The sequence below is a fragment of the Equus przewalskii genome, chromosome 10, assembly GCF_037783145.1.
Source record: "Equus przewalskii isolate Varuska chromosome 10, EquPr2, whole genome shotgun sequence".
Lineage (NCBI taxonomy): Eukaryota > Metazoa > Chordata > Mammalia > Perissodactyla > Equidae > Equus > Equus przewalskii.
Genome location: NC_091840.1, coordinates 21977066 through 22001990, shown reverse-complemented (window position 1 = coordinate 22001990; position 24925 = coordinate 21977066). Strand labels below are relative to the sequence as shown.

The following is a 24925-nucleotide window of genomic DNA, read 5'->3' as shown; positions in this document are numbered from 1 at the left end:
AGGCGAAGAGGAAGAAGAAGAGGAAGAAGAAGGAAAAAGAAAAGATTGCCAACAGATGTTAGCTCAGGGCCAATCTTCAAGAAAAAAAAAAAAGGAGTCTGAGGTGGCCTTTCCAATGGCTCATCACAGGGTGCCAGTAGCCGCAATTATTGTCTCAGTTTTATGTAAAAAGCAATTAAATCATTCAGGAATGTCTCCTCCCCACATAACACTTTTTACTCCTGAATACACGCAAAAAAATTATAAGAAACTTTTTGGTGTTAAATGTGAACATAAGCCAGCTAGTTTGTTTACTGCAATATATTTTTTAAAATCAGGTTAAATACTTGACCGTCTGGGATTTGCATTTTAATCAGTTTTACCAATATCCAGTAATTGTTAGAGAAACATATAGGTCACTCTGGTAAATGGAAAGTTCCACCATTTCACTCAGAAAGCTGCTATTACAGGCTTATATGTGAACCATAAAATGTACAATTATGAGGTAGAACCAGGTGAAATGGTCATTTTGCACATAAAAACCTACATTGGCAATTTGATATGGTTCAACCTAATATTACAACATTTGTAAGCCGTTTTATAATTACCAACACATTTAGACGTCGTTTTCTACTAAACTCAGAATTTTCCTTACCATACTGATCAAAGAAACATTATCACAGTAAGCCAAATTATAATCAGCACGATTTCTTCTAAAAAGGCTGAGTTCCTTTTAGCTTGTCATCGCGCAGGGATTTCTCATTTGTAGAGACGTTAAGTCCCTCTAATGTGCAAATTATTAAGAAGTCAATTGTTGTTCCAGCGAGGTTTGCCCAGCGGTGAAAAACAAGATAAAACTCCTGCATTCCCTGACACCAGGCGGGGAGACTGTGTGTGGCAGAGCTGGGGGTGGAGGGGAAGTATTTCTGAAATGAGGATTTAAAGTGTAATCCCAGCCTCATTGCTCGTTCACATGAGAAACCAAAGCCTCAATTTAACTGCAGGCAATTGGAGTTTCACACTGTCAGCACCAACTGTCTAAAACCTCAAACGAGTGTCTAAATGTGAAGGCTCCAAACTAAAAATCTGGAAGGATTTAACCTCAGATTCTCTTTTCAAACATAGGGAATGAAGTACTCTGTCTTTTCCATAGGACATTCAGATTATCACGTTAAAGAGAAATCGCTCCTAGTAATTTTTCCTGAAAGCTCTGCTTTACAAAATACATAATTTTCATATACTATAGGAGAGCTGTTTAAAAGACATGCTTGTTGAAAGATGGAGAAAGATATGAAATTTGAAACTCCTGTACAAAAACTGGGGGACTATCGGGTGGCGACACAAATAATCTATAATCAATCTATAAATCAAAATTTTGGATGAGTTTATTATGAGCCAGGTCTGAGGACTATAGGCTGGGGGTCTTCCTTCCCCAAGGAAGGAAGTACACGCAAGAAGTGGGGTGTACAGAGAGGTTACATACCATCCTGGAACAAAGGGCATCTGTCACATATGACAGGAATATGCCTTTTACAACAGTCATGAGATTGCTAGCAAAGCAGGTCAGTGGTCACAAGGTGAGCACAGCAGGTTGGTAATTAATCTTTAGTTTCCAGGAAGAGATGCTTGTCCTTAAGGAGATGCTGGTACAGGGGGGAAGCCATAGCCCTATCTTTAAAGAAATCATTCTTCTCAGGCCTTTTTGGAAAAACAAGGTCAGGCTGAGTTAGTTTTAAACCAAATGGCTTTACAATATACTCCAACATATCCTACAGCTTTTCATTTATTCATCAGGGGGATTCCCTCTCTCCCATTTGTTAAAAATCAATAAAAGTAGATTTTTATTGATATTTTTTACAAGCTTTATGCATTCATACTCAAAATAAACTAAAAATCATGGCTATCTGTAGTAGTAAGGGGATTGAGATAGAAAATAGTTCAATCTATTTTACAGTTGAAACAGGCTGTTTGTGACTTGCCCAACGCCCATGGGGACATGTGAAAAAAAAAATCAAAGATGTTGACTATATTCCACATTCTCAAAGAAACTAGGGAACATCTCAAACGTTGGTGGTTTCTACGTCTATCACTCTGACAACTGGGAATTTTAATTCACTCTTTGCCCCCTGCAGTTAACAGCTGTCTAGTCTCCTGATTAATTCACCTGCAGCCAATTGCCCCAGCATCGTATGGGCAGGCTTGGTCTAGACACACTTGTTTTCCCACTGCCATCTCCAGCTTAGCAAAGGACCACTTTCATCCTCTTGGAGACTTCAACACCATAGTAAGTAACCTGATGTCTTGCTCTGGCAGTTTTCCCACCCATATCATTTAACAACTTCTCTGCCCAGTTTTGACTATTAGAGAATGTAACCAAGATACTCAATTTGTCAGGGATGAGATGTCTGAAGCTCTTTTAGCCCTACAATGCTGACACCCAGAAACAGTCCTACTTGATAAATTAGTTCTTTGATTCACAAAGAAGCAGGAGAAAGATTCCATGCATTGTTTAGAAAAACAGGTATCAAGTGTTGTTTCCATGTGACATCAAATTTCCTTTCCTCCTCGCTCCCAAGAGGCTGAACAGAGTGCAGTCGTATAGTCACCATGTGCCGTGAGCTCAGTAGCACTAAATTCACTGTAAATCAAGTCTTGCCCATTTAGAGAAGTTATCTCTATGTAAGCACAGGGCTTACATTTATTTATTGAGCCACACTTTTTTCAAAGATAACTTAAATGTCATCGGTTCCTTCATGCTTGTACGTAAATGTAGAAACATTATTTCCTTTACTTTTGGAGTCAAAGACCAAGCCCCATATGTGACATGACTACAATGGAAGGAAACTAATCTTCCCGAGTGTCTTGTACAAATGAACCTCCTACTGCGGCGGTGCACGCCCCCGGGCGAGACAGGGCCCTAACCGAGCGCGTCTATAACCGCTGCGTGTGGCCATACCACAGTCACTGCAGTACAGTAAAAAAATTATATGCTAGTTTTGCACAAAAATATTTAGTGCATTAAAAACACTGAGACTTTTTTTTCCATCTTTTTATTACATTTGGACTTTTAAGAAACATATACCATCAGATATACCACTATTCAGTAAAAATCTATTCTAGTTTTTGGGACGCATATATGTCACAAACCGTCTTGCTTCTGGTCTCTGAGACTTTACTGAGTTTATCAAAAAGGTAGGCTCTGATCTATGGGATCCTGAGCCTTGAGGTTTTGAATGTTTTTGATTATTGTAAAACAATTTCAAGTGGATGAACTTAATTCCCAGCTGCTTTTCTTCGAGCACGGGCTAATCATTCTGAAGTTAGATGCTCCACTGCAAGAATATTCAATTCCTTAAGCCTTATGATCTATTCTGTCTTTGGAAAACTTGGTAAAAAAGTAATCTCTTTTTCTGTACAATAAGGATGAATTTACAGGAACACACCCACTATTAATTATAACAAAAAGCAGTATAGTGTATATGTGCCATGTTCACTTCAATGATGATTTCATCAGCTAGTAACTACTTTAACTATGGAGACTATTTCCGGATCAATACGATCCAAGTGTAGGTGCAGGTACACTCAACACCTCAACACAACTCTTGGCATCTGACATTGATTAAAAATAAAAAAAGGGTCCGTGAACAAATACATACTCACACGTGATTACGTGTTCAAGAAGCTCCTCTGCGGAAGCAGACAGGAAAGGGGGCTGTCGGGAAGCTGTGGGGGAGCTGGGAAGGTTTAAAGCTATGGCTTTGGTGAGCACCCGAGTGAGCTGAAGGAAGGCATTTGTAAGAGCAGATTCTGCAGCATCAAAGGATAATTTTCTAAAAGAAGTGGGCATTTCCTCAATTAATTTAAATTCTGAGGCTTTCAGCAGTTGAGGACTAAAACAATTCCACAGCAAAGAACCATCTTCACCAACCCTTAGAAAGGTGACTGTGCCACTCGGCTCATGATGCTAAATGGTCCAAAAGCCTTTGGTGCTGTGACATGGACAAGAAAAATATTAATACACAAACCACATGACACCATTAAAACTCAAAAAACATTTTTTTCATTTAAAAAAGTATTTAGAACACATAAAACAAGGCAACGTTTATTCTTTTTTCTCATCTTCTGGTATGGGGTCTGTTGGTGGCTCCTCCACTGTTGCACTGTTGCTCTCCGAGCCAGTGTTACTATCACTGGTCCCTTCCTCTGCCATACTGTCCACCCCCTCCTGCCCACTCTCCTTGTCCTCAGGAGTAGACGTGCCTTCTTCACCATTCTGTTGGCTTTCTGTCGTTTCTTCAAGGGGTGTCTCCTCTGTAATCACACATTTGTCACTATTAGTTCCAAGACAAAAATTTCTTCTTCTAATTACGCTGACAGTCTAGAGCTGCGCTGTCCAATATGGTAGCCCCTAACCACGTGCATCTCTCAAGCAGCTGAAATGAGCTGATGTGACTGAAGAACTTTTAGCGTGTTTGAAACAATTTGGGGTTTAAAAAACTACTTTTTTTCTTTTTGAGGAAGATTAGCCCTGAGCTAACATCTGCCACCAATCCTCCTCTTTTTGCTGAGGAAGACTGGCCCTGAGCTAACATCTGTGCCCATCTTCCTCTACCTTATACATGGGGTGCCTGGCATAGCCTGGCTTGACAAGCGGTACGTAGGTCCGCACCTGGGATCTGAACTGGTGAACCCCAGGCCGCTGAAGCAGAACATGTGAACTTAACCACTGCACCACTGGGCTGGCCCCTAAAAATCTACTTTTTAACTGCAAATTTATGTAATCTAAATACAAATCAAGTATTTCTAATGAAAATTTAGATGTGCTATAAGTATAAAATACATGTCAGATTTATGCAAACAATTAATACCTTAAAAACTGGTGATCACATGCTGAAATGATATTGTTTAGGATATACTGGGTTAAGTAAGATATTATTAAAGTTAATTTTACTTGTTTGGCTTTATTTTTAAGAAATGTCATTAGCAGAAAACGTAACTACACAGTGACTTGCATTTCTTTCTATTGGATAATGCTGTTGTGGAGTGCTTTGGATTTAAGAAGCAAGAAGGGAGGTGTGGAAATGATGTAAGGTCAATGTTTCAGGTACTCTGTTAAAGTCACGCTGGGCTGTTTTCTGTAAGAAATAAGAGCATGAGGTTTTTGCTCTAACAGTCTCAAACAATTTTCCTCACTTTTTTTTCTTCAGCTAGAAGGATAAAATCTGAGTAGAGACCTATAGGCACACACTACTGACAGATGACAAAACAGAAGCAAAGGACTCAGTGTTGTCTAGTTGCAACACGAGCAACAAGCCATACTCGATTTCTCAAGCTCTTGCCTTAACCACAAAAATGCCCTCAAGCTCCAAATTTAAGACAAAAAACATGTTCACACAAAACAGAAAAAGGCTCAGATAATGAAACTTAAAATCTGACTATCTGAAATGTTAATCTGCTGAATTAAATTTTGTAGAAATATATGGTAAAGATATTTATATTCCATTAAATGTTTTCTGATGTTAAGTCAGAAGTCGGCAGTTGAGGACTAAGTATGACTCCTGGCCCCTCCACTTCTCGCAATGATGGTCCGGAGAACCTTTGGTTGTGTTTCCTAAGATACTTTTAGCTTAGTCCTCTTTACAGAGTGCACTGGGCAGGGTCAAAATAGTGCCGGAAGGTAAGGTGATCTCAAAATTTCAAGTAATAATCGATTGAATCAGTATTTTATGTAAGTTTTACATGTTACTTTTTGCCTTGAGGAATGCTTTTAATCAGGAAGATCAGTATACCTGGAAGTAAGAATTTTTTTAGGATGGGATCAACAAACTTTTCCCGTAAAGGCTAGACAATAAATATTTTAGGTTTTGCGGGCCAGGCAGTGTCTGCTGCAACTACTCAATTATACTGTGGCAAAGCGAAAGCAGCCACAGACAACATGTAAGCAAACAAGTGTGGCTGTATTCCAATAAAACTTTATTTACAAGACCAGGCGGTGGACAGGATTTGGCCTGCAGATTTTACTCACCCAACCCTGTCCTAGGACACCAAAAACGACTCATCTTAAGAGAAATGACCATATCTTATTTAAACAATTTTAGCAATAAAGGTTAAAATACTGAGCGCCAATACCATGTCAAACCCAATACTAAATGATTTTATGTCCATTTTCTTCTCTGTCCTTTGGAATTCATTGTTGGAGGCAGGTACTAGGATATGTACAAATGAGGGAACAGATTAAATAACTTAATCCATGTCATAGTGCTAACAAGTGGTGAAGCAGTATCAGACCCAGATCTGTCTGACTCCAGGGTCATCATACTTCATATTCCCAAGCCAGAAAACGACATGACTCAATCTGGGCAAATAACCAAGACCTCGAATAGGAAGACTGAAGACAACACACCACTGCTGTTTTGTACTGATACCAACATTTTAAGCGAATCTACTGTAAGAGATTAAGGTTTAGAAAGAAATAGGTAGGTCATACAGAGAATAACTCAAGAGGCAAGATTAACAGAGTAACCTCTGAGAAGCATTGAGAAAGAAAAATCAAAATTAAAGAAAACTATACAAACTGTTGACATTTCCTTTGGTGTCAACTGGGAGGTTACCTGTCTCCATCGGAATGTTCTCATCGTCCTTCTTCTCTTCAGTCTTCCCGGCCGCCGGCTCTTCCTCAGGAGCCGCGCTGCTCTGGCCGCGTTCCGCCTGCTCTGCTGCCTCCTTCTCCCGTTCCTCCTGCCTCCTGCGAGCCTGTTCTTCTGCCTGGGCAATTTCAGCTGCGATTTTTTCCATATCCACTTCTACTTTCAAACCGCACAACTAGGAGTCAGAAAAAAATAAAACTCTCCTAATGATGTTCTTTCAATATTTCAAAACTATGCAATATTGACAAATTATTTCAAAAGTGAGTTTTCTTGGCTATGAACTATATACAAATATATGGGAGAAAAAAATCATGGTTCTAGGTTCTTCTCTGGAACTCTTGTGTCTAGAGGAAAATAAAGTTGCTCTAGTGGCCATGTAACAGCAAATACCATGGAACAGCTGGCGAGGCAATGCTGAAAGTACTGGATTACAGACAAGCCTTCCATTTTCTACGTTAGGCCACCAAACACTCGACTTACTTGTTTTAATACCAAGTGCAAACCGTAAACTACACCGAATGACGATATTTGAGAACTAAATCTCAGAAAAACGAAAACAATTCACGATTGCATGAGTTTAAATTAAAACACGAGAGGGTTCTAGAGTCTGTAGGCCTAGTACATGTGTGTATACTATATGATACTTCAAACCTACTGTAAGTTCGCCAGAAAATGGGAATAATTTTAGACAGCAAAGATCTTACCAGTTATAGCCAAGTTAATCCTGTTTCAAAGCCAACAACATTCAACAAAAATACTATTTTGGAAAAAATAACGAAAAAAGGGTAACAGACACAGTGATAAAAGTATAGTGAACATATTAAGTTGATACCCTTTTAAGTTCATTGTTAAATGAATCCGTGCTTTCCAGGAATTTCCTCTTCTTTTCCTGGTGTCGCTCCTCAATTTGAAGAAGTTCAGCTTCCAGTTTTCGCTGTAAGACATATGATGAGGCTTTATAAATCCTGCAGTATTTTCTCTAAAGCAAATGTCAAACACAGAAAATCTGTCTCATTTTTTTAATGGTCCACACTTTCTCACAGTGTGACAAATGTTTCGAATTTTTAAATAACTTTTTACAGAATGTGTCTAGCTTTTACAATATAAAATGCAGCATACAGGAGTGACTAAGATTAACAAACATATGTTAAAGAATACTGTCTCAGGCCCAAGCAATTTCTTCAGGAAAAAAATATTTGGTAAAGCAGTAAAGATTGATTGGATATCTCAAATTCTTAATGGATATACTTCCCATCACAAGGCTCTATGTCATAGTCTTTTTGAGGAAGATTGGCCTGAGTTAACAACCACTGTGGAGGAAGACTGGCCCTGAGTTAACACCCGTGCCCATCTTCCTTTACTTTTCATATGCGGGTGCCTGCCACAGCACGGCTTGATCAGCGGTGCTAGGTCTCCGCCCAGGACCTGAAGGGGCGAACCCCGCCACGCCGAAGCAGAGCACGCGAACTCAACCGCTGCACCACTGGCCGGCCCCTCTCTGTTACAGTTTTAATGACAAACTTATTAAATCTCTGGGAAAGGTCCACTCCCTCAAGCCTCTTCCCTGAATCAGGAACAGGTTAGACTAAACACAGAAATACTGAAGAGGCACACTGATGCGTGGAATAGAATCAGGTCACCTGATCTGTGGCATAGGCCTATTTTACTAGAACATATGTTTTGTGACTTTACCTGATGAACCATCAAGGACTGCACCTGCCGTTTGAGGACCTGCATTCTAGCTGTTGTGACGACTGACCGAACGTCTGGCACCACACTCTCACTAAGGATTTCACTGATGAGGCGGTGATTTCTCTGGAAACGGGCAGTGGCTGTATGCTTCATTGAAAAGCCATCATCATAATCTGGAATAAACAAAATGTTCTGGAAATTAGGTCACCAGTAATCATAAACAGGAGAGTGTAACACTTGACCAAGGAGCCATGGCTCTCACTGGTCTAACAAGTGGGCCTACAGGGCATTAACGGAGCACTGGGGCAGTCACTTGATAAAAACCATACAGAGGACCTAATGTGTTCATTGGCCAAGATGCTGGTTTTTCTCACAAAATCTTTAAGTGACGACATGTGTCTGAGAAGAATTCAGCTGAAACACAAATGAGATAAAACCATGTGTCTTTTGGCCTGGAAATCAATGTGAAGGCTGCACGTGACGACAAAAGCGAAATTCTACCAAATGTTTCACTCTCTTGGTAGCAATTTAAGGCGTTTACAACCGATGACAACATACGAACGGGGCAATGTCCTTGTCATCGCAGCACTTCAATATTAAAGTAATGAAAATGCCCACTGCAGAGAAAACATTATCTCTAGCAATATTCAGTTTCCCACACCAGCAAATACATTTTATGAGATTAAAAACCCACTAAGGCCCTAAAGTAATTTTATAGGAAAAAAAATAAATGTTTAATACCAAATTTTACTTTTAATTTTTATCAATTTACACATGTATACAGTTGTTGTCAGTGCGTAAATGTACTGCGTTGCTTTCATCCACTCAAGCTCATACACATATAGCACGGATCTGGTGTATATGCTTATTTCTAATAGCTATGCAACAGTGTTTCCTAATCTCAACCTGTGCTCACCACCTCCACAGTTTTTGACTTACCTGCTAACAACTTGTACTATCATTTACTTAATATTATTTAAATTAACTCACTTAAAAAAAAAAGAGCTCCCTCTTAAGCAATACATATTAAAACAAAAGTTCCTCTCTGAACCACCTAATCAACGTCGTGTCCCATTAGAGGTGGAGGGACCACTCCTTAGGAAACTCAGCTACAGAGGCCCCAGTTGTGCTGCCATGTCATAGTTCAGTACATCCCCTGTTATTTGGTATTTAAGTAGTTCCTAAAACTCATCATCCATAAACATCACCACTACAAACGGTTGTAGAAATTACTTTCTGTTTCCTTTTCAGGTAATTTCTTTAGGATATACACTTCTGAAATTAAAATTATTGGAATAAAAGATATTATTTAAAAAAAATTCTGGGCCTTCTTACTTTTTAAGGAAGAGTTTTTCTATTCACATTTAGATTATATCTGGTATATTTGTGCTACCTCCATCTAACTTCTCTCTTCTGTGGCTAGTTTTTGCTCTCTTCTTTCATCTACATGGCACCAGTGCTGGCCGCTGGTAGGGGAAATAAAGTCTTAGCAATCTGGGCCTGTCTTTCCTTGTACTTTAGGTGTCTGATTTTTTTTGGTGGGTGGGGAGGGAATAGGCTTATATTTTTTATTTATTTTCTAACTTACCAGCTATTTACTTTATCTCATGAACATTCTCTAAAACATCATTTAAAAAGCCTTCCCCGTCTTGTGTGTATAAATGCATGTTTCTCGTAGTCTTTCAGTTGTCTTCGCAGCTGGTGGACTCACAGTCTGCTACCCTTCTCTTCGTTTTATGGACATTTCCACTTCTCAAGTCTCCCTCTTTCTACCCAGTTCTGAGGGATAAAGTCCAAGGTCTAAAGTCATTCTTATCTTGGCATCTTAATTATTATCTGTCCTTTCTTACTAGCAGCTTTAAGATTTGATCTTAAACTTAGAAAACACAGTTGGCAGAAGTTTGAGAAACAGAGAAAAGGATTCTCTTTTGAAGACTGTTCCTGAATGAATCTCTTCAGTCTTTCTCAATGTTCATGCTGCTATCTTTCACCTAATGAAAACCTGACCTATTTTCTACTTATGGCTTCTATGTTGCCAGCCTGCTTCCTCTTGTACTGAGCCCCATCCTTCCAATTATTTGTAGACTGGGTCTTTTCTACTTTTTAATTCTGCGTATGTTTTTCTTGCATTAATCATCCAATTTAGTAGTTAAGGTCTGCATATGCTCGTGTGTCTTTAGCGCTGCCGATTCTGTTTAACATTCGATACTGTTTCTATTCCATATTCTGTTCTCTATATTTATTACTATATCCTATTCTGTATTTATGAGAATATTTGTCAATATCCGAGTCCATTCTTTTAAAAAATCATTTTTTCCTCTCCTTTAAAGTATATCATGCCTTTAGGTGGTATTACTGCTTCCTCTCTCAATAGCATCTTCTTTAAAGTTCTTACAAGCTTCTTTGTTACTGCTACTTTAAAATAGGATCTTAAATTATTTTCTTGATGTTTTTTGTTGCTTGTAGCTAGAGCTTCCAACCTTTTCCACATCACAGCAGCACACAGAGAAAGCACTACTTGGACAGTACGCTTGGTATGTGGATGATATGCTAGCTGGAGGTGTCTAGTTCTGGTGCTCCTCATAGCTTCAGACCCCGCCTGGCTGCAGGGGACCAGGGGCCGAATATGCACACCTGCAAACTGTGGAATGCCAATTAGGAAGCTCTGCTATTTGTGTGTGTGTGTATAAAATTTCCATGTGTGCACCCTCATGAGTGTTATCCTAAGCTATATTTATAAATTCTAGTTGGATTTTTGAATTAACTGGAAAAGAAATTTCAGGCTTCTTCCCTCTTATTAACTTTCTCCCTTAAGAGCCTTTAATTCAGCAAATCAAGGGACCCAGTAAGAAAACAGGATATAACTAGAAGGCACTTAGCTTTTTAAAAGCAACTGAGGCAAAATCTTGATCTGATTCAAAAACCTTTCATGTATTCTGAGTACAAAGATTTTGATAAAAAATAAATAATTTTAGCTATTTTCTGCACTAAAAAGGACATTTCCTTTTCTTGTGGGAAATTCACATACAAATCTTACTCAAAATAACTATTCAAAATATTGAAATGGTACTTAATTTATGCTTTGTTTTCCACTTAGGATATCAATTAAAAACAAGAGATTTTTATTTTACTTCTCAGAGAAAGCATAAACGAAACCCCACTTTTCTTTTACCATCTGGATCTTCAGCAGGCTGAATGCTCATGTAAGGTTCTCCTTTCTCCATGCGAGACTGTCTCTGTCGACTTTCTTCCTCTAAAGCAGCTTCCGCACGACTTTTTGCATTTATGTAAGCAAGGTACGCTGGGGAATTATGATAGGCCTTCATAGATTCATTGTACTCTATCTGAAATTCAAATGTTTTTCAGTTTTATAATTAACATTTTGCAGGTTATAATGAATACCTATATTATCTCATTTGAATATCAAAAGACATGACAATTATCTCCGTTTTACAGACAAGGAATCTGAAGCCCAGAGAGATTAAGTGATTTGACCCAGGCAGACAAGGCCCGAGTGCAGCCTCAGCTGTCTGATTAGATCTTATGTTTCTTGTAAAATAACAAGCAAATGTTTGTGCATTTCACATTGTACCCATCCCTTTGCAGGCCCCATTATACCTTTTCTGCTTCGTATTCGTTTAAATATTCTTGTTTTTCTTCATCAGTGAGATCTCGCCACATGCCACCAATAATCTTGCCAATCTCCCACAATTTTAGGTCAGGGTTGGAAGCCTTTACTTGGTCCCAGACCTTAAAAAGGAAACAGATGACATTTCAGTATTGATGCCTAAAAATAGAGACCTTTAAAAACACTTTTTAACATGGAAATTTTTAAATAAAACAAAAGCAGAGGGGATAGTGTCATATCCCTGTGTTCTCATCAAGCTGCTGCAACAGTTATCAACAGCTGGCCAATCTCATTTCATCCAGACTCTGCTGGCTTACTTTACGGCAGGTCTCAGACATCTCCAATCCCTGCAGACACTTAAGATGAGCTAACTCAATAACCTAGTCTGTGTGTCTCTAAAAGTTCACGATAATTTAGAAGGAAAGTGGTTAATTTGTATAATACAATACACCATATCCTCAAATATATACAGATAATTATGACCAAAAAATTGAAAAATTTCTAAATAGTGTGAAAATAGCCAAATGCTCTTCTTTCATAAAGATATCAGCTATAATTGTTATTTTAAGAGTAATGTAGGTTCATCATTAGAAAACAAAAAGAGGGAGAATTCAAGGAAGTATAAAGAAAATAAAAATTACCATAAGCTTATTGTTTAGAGATAACTATTGTCTTTTAGGCTTTTTTTCCTTTAAACTAACAATGCAGTTGCTATTATTTTTATAAAAATGATATTAACACACAGTCTTGTATCCCTTTTCTCAATTAACGTTTTTCTCATGTCATTAAATATTCTCCAAAAGACTACATAGCATTATCTTAAGGATTTTAACAGTTTAACTGTTCTTGTTGGATTTTAGTTCTGCAATATTGAAACTAGAACTAACTTCCTTGAAAACCGCAATTCTTTATCCTTTCCTCTGGCTCTGCACAGAAAAGCTGGCTAAGCCTATCTGAAATCCAACGTAAAGCCAAGAACAAAGACGCAGTGCTCATTCCCTTCCAGCTCCTGGGCACCTACCTTTCTGCTGTACCTCATGTAGGGCATCAGCGGCTTATCTGGTGGCTTTGGGGGTTTTGGAATCGTAATACCAGAGGATGCCTACAAAAGAGTTAGACACATTCATTATTCAATTGCAAAAAGTTCATCAGCAAACTGAAAAGAGAGTCCCTTAAAAAATTCTAATGCGCCTTTCTTCTACTCGTCCATGGATACAAGATTCTTATATTTTCTCCACTGAAAATAGCTATCACTGCAAATTCAGAAATGTTCACATCAAAAGAAAATAAAGAAAATGACTTTAAGCACATAATTTAAAAATATTTTACTTAGCAGTTTATTGCCACTGCTTTGACAACCTGGCTGTAAGAACAAATAAAATATTACATAATTATCCATACATCGAATACATGTGGTTATATATCAATTGTCCCACATTTAGGACATTACCTGGCACTCTTTATTTTGCTCAATTTACCATTACACATACAGTCAACACTTGATTATCTGCATGAGTCTCTAACTCCTTCAGCACTGACCACACGCTCACTGTCTGCAGGAGACTCCATCAATGTGTACTATTTAAGGGATGCTCCCCCACGTAAACACCACCACCACCGCCAAACTACTTCCTAGATTCAACAACGGAAAACCAAAAACCTTATCTCCTTTATCACGACTAGAGCTTCTACTTTTCTTAAGGTTCTATGTCCATATCTAGGGTTTTTTCTAAAGGGGATCAAAAAGTGTGAACTACAGTCATACCTTTTTTGTCCTAATCACAGTGTAGGAGTGAACAAGCTTACCAGGAACAGAGAAATGGCAGACATGGGGCTTGATTAAGTTATTTTAAGGCCTTATACCAAGAAACTCCATTTGATTAAAAAATTTTGGTTTTGTGGGGAAGACACAGAAAGGAAAAGGCAAACAGAAAAAAGGAGGGGGGAGACTGAAAAATCTTTTAAAAAGGTAAAGAAAAAAGTGAGTTAGAGGAAAAAAAGGGAAAGAAAGAGAAAGATGAGAGATGTGTTCTTCTGCGGGCAGCTACCTAGGCGAGAGACATCAGATGGCTTCTAGAGGGCATCCCAGATAGCTCCATCCAGGAGCGCCTATTTCTGAACTTAGTCTCATCTGAACGTACATGATTGCATCTGATCAAGGAGCCAGATGTCTAGGAGACTCCTGATACTGATTCTCCTTGCCAGGCTAGGGGGCAGAAATGCTGGCTTCACTCTAATTATCAAAAGACGGGGGTTGGCAAATCCTTATAAGAAAACTTAAGTGACATTTTCTTCCTTTGCCCTTCTATTGCTACTGTGATAAAACCCCAGGGGAACTCCTCCATCCTGGGCTGGGACCCCAACCATAACTTTATTTTTCATCCAAGGGCTCAGGGATTAGCATGATTATGCCACCTTCCACTGCTTCAGTGTTTCCTCTTCCTACAAGGAGTGTTTCCCTCCATCCCTATATACTTGTCACTAACTCTGCTTCTTCCAACATGAACTTATTAGAAAGTATTTCACCTTTGCAGCAGCAGCTCCTCTCTTTCCACTCCTCCCACGCACTCTGACCACACCTCCTGCTGGTGCCCATGCAGACAGACCCTGTTTTCAGCCAGCAGGGGCAACGGAGGTGAGTCGTGGGGGATGGAAGCTGTCAACAGCGGTGGTACGAACAGCCAGTAAGAGGAGATCTGTCTCAGGGCTGCAGGAATTCTTGTGTGTGTGTGTGTGTGGGGGGGGGGGGGGGGGCGGCGGGAATTCCTACAAAGCTAACCTTATGTCACATCCGACACAAACATTCACAATTCCATGAAATGGGTTACAAAGAAAGTTGGAATTGTGCCAATAATTGAAGTTGGCAGACCACTATTAACATTTTTTTTAAAAAGAGGCAAAGAATTCTAAAATGTCTATGTTTTAATGTGTTGAATTAAAACACTGTAAAAACAAATTATAGTAATATTTGAGCTTTGATATTTTTCAATGAACTGCATTTTATAACATTAACAGATTTGCTTATTTCTTTCTCTCAAAGGTAGGCACCCAGATCATCTACATACTGAGGTCATATTTTTATTACATTGACCAATTTACAAATACAAACAAAACAAAACCCAAAACATAATGACAAAGTTAAATTCTAGCTGGTTTTCAGGATACTAAAGATCTATATCACTCAACACCCCTATTTATTTACCATCTCAGACAGACATCTTTCTACAATGTCTTAAACATTATTCTGAAAAAAAAGTTAGTTTGCACTGAACATACTTACAACCACTGCTTTGTTGTAATCCTCTGGTTTGAGATGTGAAAGATCGCTGGCCCCTTTACTAAATGGCCCGGGGTGATGCTTTTGGAAAGCTTGTTTCCTTTTTTAGCTGTTTCTTTCCTTGCTCTATCAGGAAACCTACCTCTAGGCAGCAATTGTCCCTCTTTCCAATTTTCTGCCTCCAACTGGCAATGAGTTGGGGGAAAACAAGTAATTAATTATGTTTGTTAAAACTGCTTACGTAAGAGTAAGGTCCTGGGAATCTCCTATGAATAAAGTCCATGATTTTGTGAAACTTATTTTGACTCTCAAGAGTTTTTGTTGTTTCTTCCCAATCCTCAGCTTATTTAAGGGTTTTCTTCTGGGATGGACTTTCCATTAAAACACAGAAATAAGCTGTTTTCATATTCTATCTCAATCTGTTTCCACACCTGTGCTTAAGAGAAGGTTCATCATCATCTGAATGAAGAACTGGCTGGGAGTGAATCCCATCTCACAGCTATCATAAGCACTCCAAAAGGTTTCCACAAGCTATATAAAGAGTTTATTGCTTGAAAGCGATTCAAGTGTCCTGGGGACATCAGGAAAACCAGATGTTCTGCAGAGCCTACAGGAAGTTACTTCATAGAGCTTCACAGAACCATTCCGTCAAATCACTTACTTAAGGAGATTTGCAGACAATAATACCAAACAGGAGTCAAAAAAAAAAAAAAAAAGGCAATACATAATTGGGGTCATCTTAAAATAAAATGCTTTTAAAATGGTAAAAATCAGATCTATTGAGTTCTAACACAACTTAAATTAGATATCTTAAAAAAGTAGCATAAACCTTAAGGCATAACTAATTTTCATAATTTTCTTAGAGAGTGACTCAATGACCTGAGAGAGAGGTCACTAAAAGTCGAAGGCGCTGCGATTAACACAGGCTAAAGCCTCTCCATTTTCTAGGCCCTTCAGGTGGTTAAGTCTAAGCAGTCCTGAAAAGACTATAATACGAGAAAATAACTACAAAGAACCAAAACACCAACTTTTCCATGCCCAACATCCTGCCTATACCAATCTACCCTGAAGCTAGTGCCTACTCCAAATGTTGGGTTCTAACATCCCCAAGAAGGAATGGGGAGAAAGAGATAACCGCCCGAGGCTCGGAGACAGCAAGGACACTTTCCTTTTCCTAGTTAAGTTTCCACGAACAATCTCACTTTATTAACAGAGAATTCCCACAGATACATCCAAGTTGAGAAGAAAATGCTCACACAAACGGAAATACAAAGGATTCTAATATTACAGTTAACCACCATTTCTATTCCATTAACATAGATAATCAAGAGCTGACTGTATAGAGCTATTAAAATGTAATTCTCTTTTTCACTGCCCATGAATAATTTTCTCCATTAACATGAACGATCCAAAACTGATTTTGCTCCTTGTTTAAATTAAAATGTTCTTTATCATTTGATAACCTTGCCACCCATTACACTTGTGAAACAACACATTTAGGCCAGGGAAAAACACGTACCGATGCACATAAAAACTGTATGCATTGTGAAATGCATACAAACACACACTTTGTCAGAATTCTTTTCAGATACCATGAAATATGCATGGCACATAAAACTTGATATGCTTATGAAGTACAAATTATGCAGAAACAATGAAAAATTTAGACAAACAAAACCTATCAAGCTAAGCAATATGCTTACCAAGATAGACATAGTTTGATAGTTACAGGCTTTCTGCTTTAGCTTGACTACAGGGTGAGAGGGCTTTTTTGAAGTCACATTAATTGAGTTATTTAAGAATACAGCAAACAAAAACCAGTACTAAAGAGTTTACAGCCATTCTGGGTTGTATAAATTCTCACCAATACCACATTCAAATGTATGTAGGTATTTGGCTTTTGGATTTATGTTTTTAAATTTATTTTTGGTAAATCATTCTTACAGTTATTTGTTTCTTTGGTACTTAAACTTCTTTGAATGGAGTTTATAATGATTCTAAAGTAAAAAGTCTGAAGTACGTAGTCCAATTTTGATATCTTAGATTGATCATTTAAATGAAACATCCTAAGTTTCAGAAATCATATCCCTTATCCTATGGATTATTAATGTACTTCTAGTTGTAGATATCTAGTCTGGTACTTCAAATTAATTTCATTCAACTTCCATTCTGCAATTCTTTGAAATGACATAAATTTTTTTTCTCTTTTTAACGAGAGAGAAATGAATCTCAATTAGAAGGTCAAATATTAAATCCAAAAGACAAATAATTATGTGTAGCAGTTCAAACTGCTAAGCCAGACAAAAAAAAAACCAGGTCTGTAAACCCAGCCTTTACTAGGAAACTGAGTTCTTGAGCCTAATGCCAATTACCTTAAGGGAAAGATACTCTTCATCTCAAAAAGGGTATTTTAACCATAAGAAACTCTAGGTTTGTCTACATATAGTATAAGCATTAATTGCCCAAGGCTTTATCTCTACCAACCACCAAACAGAATGAATTCTTCTTTTCTTCCATATACATATCCAGATCTCACTATTTTCTTTTCGGTGTAAGATGGTACAACGAATGTTTAAAATAGTCAAAAAGCCAGGTTAAAAAATTTTTTTTTAATGGCTGTGCTGATGATTCAAAAGGACCTAACTCTGAAGGCATTTCTGGTCAATTCCAGTTGTTTGCCGGATGCTGTAATAGTTGATTCTCCTACCGTGACCCGGCTGTTGGTGCCCGGGTTCCCTCCCAGCCTGTAGTTGTTGTAGGCGAGATGACTGTATGGATTGTATCCCACAAACCCTGGTGTGCTGGGCATTTGCTGATGGAAACAAATGAGACAAAAACACGAATGAGAAATGAGCTCAAACGAGGAAAACACAGAAATGAAAAATGATCTGCATATGGCATGCAAAAGCAACCTGAATTTAAACAAGCAATGATGTGTTGTAATTGTTCTTTTTCTTTCATTGAGAAACCAGTCTGCAAGTGGTTTTTTTTTCTCCTTCCTTCTCTTTGCAGGGGCCAGTGGTATTTGTGTGTGTGAATGTGAGTGCTTGTTTTTTGGGAAAAGCAGTACAGTGAAGTGTCTTAACCATTCAGGATTAAATTTATAGTCCACAGTATGATATAACACTTGGCGATATGTCTGAGATAGGAAAGCTTGAAATGTTATAAACTAGAAGTCTGAAAACACTTTACATGCAAAACAAAACATGATTTATTTGACAGTTATGTGGATGCTGCCAACGTATTTATCTACTAAAAACAAATAAAAACAAGAAATGCATCGCTTTCAAAGACAGTTTTAAATCATTTTATATAATGTGATAAATGAGAAGAGACTCCAATCAGGAAGCCAGAAGTTGTCAATAGAAAAGAACATATGTGGGATTTAATGGATGTCACATACATGATTTCAAAACAAAGACTTGCAAGAAATGCATGGATATCATAATGGGGTACTGTCTCATCTTTTTAACCCAGTCATTCTTTTATAGGCTTTCTCTTCCATCTCTTCTTGATCCATCTTCCATAGGTCAATCATGGACAATTTCTGCATTTAGTTTTAATGTGACAGTTGACAGATTTGAACTTTATTTTTCCCTCTAGTTTCCTGACAGTCTAGCCCCTTCCAAACACAACAGCTCGTTGCAGCAATGGCATTCTTGGCTTTTGTGAATTATGTGTTAATGTGATCACAAATGGGCTCTTGTATAGCAGTGCCCTCATGCTTAATACAATGACATCCAATGTTAATGAGAATCAAGGTATAATGCACAAAAAGGATGTAGCAGAGAGACCAAAAGTATTTTACCTAATGAAATTCAATCAAAACAAGTGAGAGTAATTTCATTTGAACATGCAATTAAGAATATCAGACCTGACTTTTATAATATAAAATACACTTAACACATCCCAACTAAGCTGTAGCTGTATAAACACAACTTTCTAAAACATGCCGCTGCACAAATCCTTAGTGTCCGAAAGTCATTCAAGCAGATATTACATTTGATACTCTTTAGGAGAACAACTGATCAATTTCTAGTCTATTTAGTTATAGAAGACGCAAATTAAGCATATTTAAGTAGGCAAAACACAGATGAAGCATCAAAGGCACAAAAGAAGTGTATGTTACTTGGAGTGGTACATTTAGGGCGGGGGGTGGTGGTGGTGGAGGTGGTGGTGGTGATGGTGGTAGAAGTAATGGAAAAAAAAAGGAAGGAGGATAACTCATTTAATATCCACTCTGTTGGATGTCCTGATCCCTAGTCCTCTGTATTTTGTGTCAATGTGAAATTATAATGGTACAGAAATATGACTAAAGAAAGGCAAAAAAAAATCCCTTTCTACATTTGAGAAGTCATAAGGGGATGCTTGGTTTTTGAGCTGTTTTTATTATCTCAAAAAATCAAGTTTGTCTTCAAGATACTATACACTGTCAGAAGCAGTATTTACGTCAAAATGACTTATTCAAAGGTTGCGTCAACAATGAGAAGCACTGTTCAACATTATGAGGCAATAATGTAAGGGAACTAAAAAAAAGAGATTGAAACTAAAACATTACAATGATACCATTTCCAAGAATGAAGTACATGATTAGCTCTGAGGTCAGGAATCTCAATTGTTCAACTCCATCTGTATAGCCACTAGCAGAGTGCCAAGGAGATGGTCATAGGAAATGTTCTTTGATTTAAGAAAGAAAACAAACCAAACACAGGACTTTAAGATCTACTGGAAGTAACTTTAGAGACTGTATATTACATAAATTGAACTGAGAACATGTGATACAGTATCTCTTTTTAAAAGTATCTTACTAAGGAAAAGCAAATTGTTGATAAACGTAACTAAAACATATATCTGAGGGTTAGTAAATAAGAGTAGTTATCTAATGGAGAAAACAAAATCACACAAGGACCTAATTAGTAAACTAGGTGGAAATTTAGGGGGTAGGAGGTACGGAAGGAGGGCTAGGAGCTGGTAAAGAACTGCTTTTGAAGGGTATGGCCAATGTTAACAGTGTTTTTGTTTGTTTTTAAAAAAACAACAACAAGGAATCCATTTCAGCAAGGCCTGAAAAATCTGTTACTGTTTTGTGGATCGGACAATTATTTTACATGCTGACCAAGCTGGGCTAGAGCTTGCTGGGTGAAAAAACTAGTTCACAACTGTTATTTAGATACTTTGAAAAATATCAATTCTCAAACCCATAAAATATTATTTATGGAGTGGAATAAAATTCAATAGCAAGATCTGACCCACAGATAATGAAATCCTTGCTTGAACAGCTTGAAAATAAAGATTTACAATGAGTGTTATTATAGAACTGGAAGCTTTATTGTTTAATACGAAAATTATATATAGACAAGGAGAGAAAAATGTAACCAGTTGAAGGCTAGGTTTAAAAATAATAAATGCCAGAATGAGTATTCATTCAATATCAGTTTTAAAGACTCTTAATAGAGATCAACAAGAAAGAAGTGTTAACTTGTTGTTTATTTCCCATTAAAAAAAAGAAGTGAGCAGGAGGTTGGCATTTCAGCAGTATGTTTCTTTAAATGTTGGGGTTGGTTCAAGGTAAGATGCAAAGAGTTATTTTATTTAGTAGGAAGTGCTGTTTTTCAGCTGAGTTTTTCATCCTGTTGCTGTGATGACTGAGTGACTGTCACTGGAAGACATCTGGGTTTTTGTATCAAGGCCAGACTTGGCTATTACATTAACAAGAAAATTAAAACTTACTGTTGCAGGAGCTGGGGTGGGAGGTGGGGCATAAGATGGTCTTTCTGTTTGAAAGAAAATAAATAACTTCTTGTAAACAACTGAGATATAATACTATGCAACAAAACTACCAATGGTCCTGTTTTGAAGAAAAAAAATGAGAGTATTTTGGAATTCCCACTTGCTAGGGCATTAGTTTCTTATTAATATAGATCGATAAATATAAAAAATGAAACTTACTTGACATTTTGGAAGATTAAGTTCTCAGTTCCTTAAGAATGAATCTGAGACACTAAAATAAAAAAAAGAAAAAAAAAAGAAAAAAAAAGAGAATCAAAACTCAGCAAGCATAAGAGAATGTTTTCCTAAAGAATAGGGTAGTTTATAATTGGTACTTCTTAGTAAAATTACTTTATCTTCTAGTAATCAAGTCTTTTGCATATTTTAGTAATTCTTTAGGTCATTTGGTTGATCAGAATTAAATGACTAAAACAAATCACCGGGGATATTAAACGTAATATTAGACATATACTTTCAAGTTTTTTCTTATGATACTGAGCCACCTCTTGTATGGAAAACATTTTGTGGATGCCATGTAAACATTCAATAAGACCGATAAAAACTGAATGACAATAGAATGATGTATTATCAGGGCCCACTCCAACAAGGCCTACCAGATACGGACAGCCCCCAGACCAGCAGCAGCTCTACCTTCCTTTTAGGATAACAACTCCTATTAAAATGGAGCGGCATTTCACTCCTGGAGGTAGTGCAAAAGGTACTTGGTATGATAATGCGCTTTACATTCTCTTCTAGTGGTAAAAGAACTTTCTAACTGCTGGGAATAAATTTTGGGCATCTACCTGAAAAACTATCAAACCTTCGCAGTCCATTTCAAAATATATCTCCTCAATGGAGCTTTCTTGATAAATCACCTGGGCAGAATTACTGCTTCCTCATCGAGACTCCTACCCAATATACATAGATCTATGATATTGTTTACTGTATTGTATTATACCTGTTCATATGGCTAGATGGTGTGCTGCCTGGGAACAGAGACCATCTAATTCATTGCTGTAGTCCCAGCACCTAGCTCCATTCTTTATAAATTTTGCCCTAGCATTTACCAGCTCACAACATGACCACACACACGAGCTTGTTCCTGACATCAATATACATCACACACGGTGCGTACAAAGACATTCATTTTTAGAAAAAACCCAGATAACTTCTAAGACTACAGGAGTACTTTCATCCAACATTATGTGAAACAAACAGGATCTTTTTGCTTCTATGTTGCATTTTAAGGGACTTCCCTGGAGCATAGGAATAAGAGGCCTGGTGTGGAAAGAAACGGTTTACTTTCTCACTGGCCCAAACTGGGTCTCTCCCCCTTTCCTTAAGGAACAGGCAGAAACCATTGATTCTAGTGGAAATCTGCACATTTAGGGAGCTGTCAACCAACATCCAGTAGGCCTTGCTGTGGGGAGCCCTGAGAATAACCGCCACAGGCTGCCGGGTACATCACACTTGATTGTTAGCACATTAAAATTATTACTCTCCTTTGCTATCCTATAAATTCTAAGAGTGGGTTTGTACATTTACCCACCACTGGATCCATCCTCGGTGCCTGGCATAAACTACTAGATAGGTATTTGTTGAGTACCTTACACGGAACAGGCTTCTTACCTACACTATCTTGTCTGACAGTCACAACTACCAAGGAGATACGTACTGCCATCCCTATTTACAGATGACAAAAAGGAGTCTCGGCGAGTTTAAGTAACTTGTCCAAAGACACACAGCCAAGAAGTGCCAGAGTCGGGTTTTAAACCCAGGTCAAACGGTTTCAGAGCTTTCGCTCCTCCCTCTAAGCCACACCGCGAGTCCTCCAGCCGCTGCCTCAACCGAGGGGAAACCAGCTTCCGGGGGGCGAGGACCACCGGCTGGCCCCCAGGGCTTCCTCTGCGGTCCTTTCCTTTAGGCTTGTCGCGGAGGCTGCGCGTCACCAGCAACTCCACCAAAGCGGGGTACGCACAGGCGCTCTGACCAGTTCCGCGGGGTGCGGGGAAGGGGCAAACCTTGCCGCCAAGGAGGGGCCCCAGATGGGACTCGCTCCCAGCCCTCGCTCCGCTAGGCCTCAGGGAGGCCGCCATCGGGCCCCAGCTCTGGCCCCACGGCCAAGCCTGAACCCCAGCAACCCCTGGGAGCTCGGGTTCCAGCCGAGCCGGGACACCACGACTTGCCACCCTCCCGACCCGGCCAGGCCCGGTTGGGAACACTCACCCGCGGGCAGAAGAGGTGCCCGCAGCTCCAGCCTCGCTTCCCTTTGTCCCGCGCACGCCCCGCCCCTCGCGGCCGGCGCTTCCGCGCTCGCACTTTCCACACTCCTCCGGATCCCTCTCTGCGCCCCCCCCGGCTCTCGGCAGAAAATGCACCTTCTAGGGAGGATGCGGGGAGGCTTCGCACACTCAAGGATTTTTTTTCAGGCCCCAGACGTTCCTCAAAACTCCCGAATCTGGGTCCTTTTCCGCCCGGCCGCCGATTCGTCACGGCGGCGAGGGCGGAGGTGGCGCGACCGCGGGCTAGGCCGGGGCGGCGGCAGGGCCCCCCGAGAGCTGGGGGCCGCGGCCTGGGCCTCCGCGCGGGCCCGGGGGACAACGGGGCGCCCCGACCCGAGGCCCCGGAGCCACTGTGGCCGCGCGGGCCGCGCTCTCTCCCAGGCTCCGTGCCCGCCAAGCGGCTTGTTTCCCCCGGTCTTTTTCTTTCCTCTTTCTGGCTGAGAGAGCGGGTTATCAGGCGCGGAGGGCTCGGTTCGCGGGGTTTCCGGCCTCGCAGGGCGTCCTGCCCTCACCGCCGGGCATCAGCTTCGGCGAAGAGTGACGCGCGCGTCTCAGTTTTTCCCGGCTCGAGCGCGGGGCGATTGCCGCGGGTCTCTGAGCCGAGGCCCAGAGGTGTCCATCCCTCGCCCGGGTTGTGTGCCCTGCAGCCCGGCCTGGGCTCCTTCGCTTCCCTCTCCGGAACGACTGTCCCCCACCTTCAGCTTAAGTCACCCCCGCCGCCCAAACCCTCCCCTGATCTCCCACAGCTCTTCGATAACTTTATTGTGGTCTCTCTCCCACTCGTTGTATCAGACTCTGTTTGTCACCTCCAATGCGTTATGAAAGCAAAGGTTCAGTCATCTGCGTTGGTCGCCTTCCTATCGCCAGTACCCATTAAGGCCTCGACCCGCTGTTAGATGCTCGGTAACTGTGTGCTGAGGCAGCCTCTGGTCCGGTCCCGGGCTCTTTGCACTAGATCGTGAGTACGCTGGTTTACCAGTTAGAAGCCCGTTCCTTGGATCTATAGACACCTGGCTATGTTATGGGCCACTGTGGAGGGAGAAGGAACAGATAGGGTCCCTGACCTTTGATGACTTGAAAGCAGTGTTGACGTTTAGAGCGATTGATTGAATTCTTGGCCTGCCCTTAACCCCCATCCTGGGTGTACCAGCAGGGACTAGGGCATCTCCAGAAGTCTGTAAAGCCAGGGGCAAGTGACACTGTCCAATTCTTCCACCTCCAATATTTTTATACCCATGAATAGAGATTAGAGAAATTGAAGAGCATATTGAAGGGAAAGACTAAAAGAGAAGTCATCAAAAGATAACAGGCAGCCTGAGTGGTGCTCGAGATAATGTACATCAAATTGCTTTTTTAGTATAAAAGCATCAGAGACATGTAAAGGATTAATGTAAGATACACGAAGGCCTCGGTAGGGATCCCAATACCCTCTCTCTCTGGCCTTATCCAGCAACTCCTGCCTGGGTTCTTTCCTGCCTTTGGGTTATGGTGGGGGATGGGCAAGTGAGGTGCTGGGGCAGATGCTTGTTGTGTCATCTCTAGGCAGTCCTCTTGAAGAAAAGCTGCAGCTGCTGGGTGTTAGGAAGAAAGTCCACTGTAATGAGAAAAGGGTGGCGCAAAGATCACGAAAAAGGAAAGGAGGAGATCTGAG

General features: G+C 39.8%; 1 protein-coding gene across 4 annotated transcripts; it reads right to left on the bottom strand.

Annotated features, from left to right (window-relative positions):
* Positions 1 to 4016: 4016 nt before the first annotated feature.
* On the bottom strand, positions 4017 to 23967 carry SMARCE1 (SWI/SNF related BAF chromatin remodeling complex subunit E1). 4 transcript variants are annotated; one of them, XM_008518931.2, is made up of 11 exons: positions 23219 to 23967; positions 21173 to 21224; positions 20954 to 20997; positions 17931 to 18035; positions 12968 to 13048; positions 11937 to 12068; positions 11491 to 11662; positions 8319 to 8491; positions 7459 to 7560; positions 6591 to 6801; positions 4017 to 4290 (listed from the first exon to the last, which is right to left on the bottom strand). In XM_008518931.2, the coding sequence occupies exons 2-11, from the start codon at positions 21177 to 21179 to the stop codon at positions 4082 to 4084; spliced, it is 1236 nt and encodes a 411-aa protein (XP_008517153.1). In that variant the 5' UTR covers positions 21180 to 21224; positions 23219 to 23967; the 3' UTR covers positions 4017 to 4081. The 4 variants fall into 4 exon arrangements, with proteins under 4 accessions (XP_008517153.1, XP_008517152.1, XP_070418111.1 ...); XM_008518930.2 differs by having other exon boundaries at positions 17868 to 18035; positions 23219 to 23323; XM_070562010.1 differs by lacking the exon at positions 17931 to 18035 and having other exon boundaries at positions 23219 to 23766.
* Between the last annotated feature and the right edge of the window lie 958 nt (positions 23968 to 24925).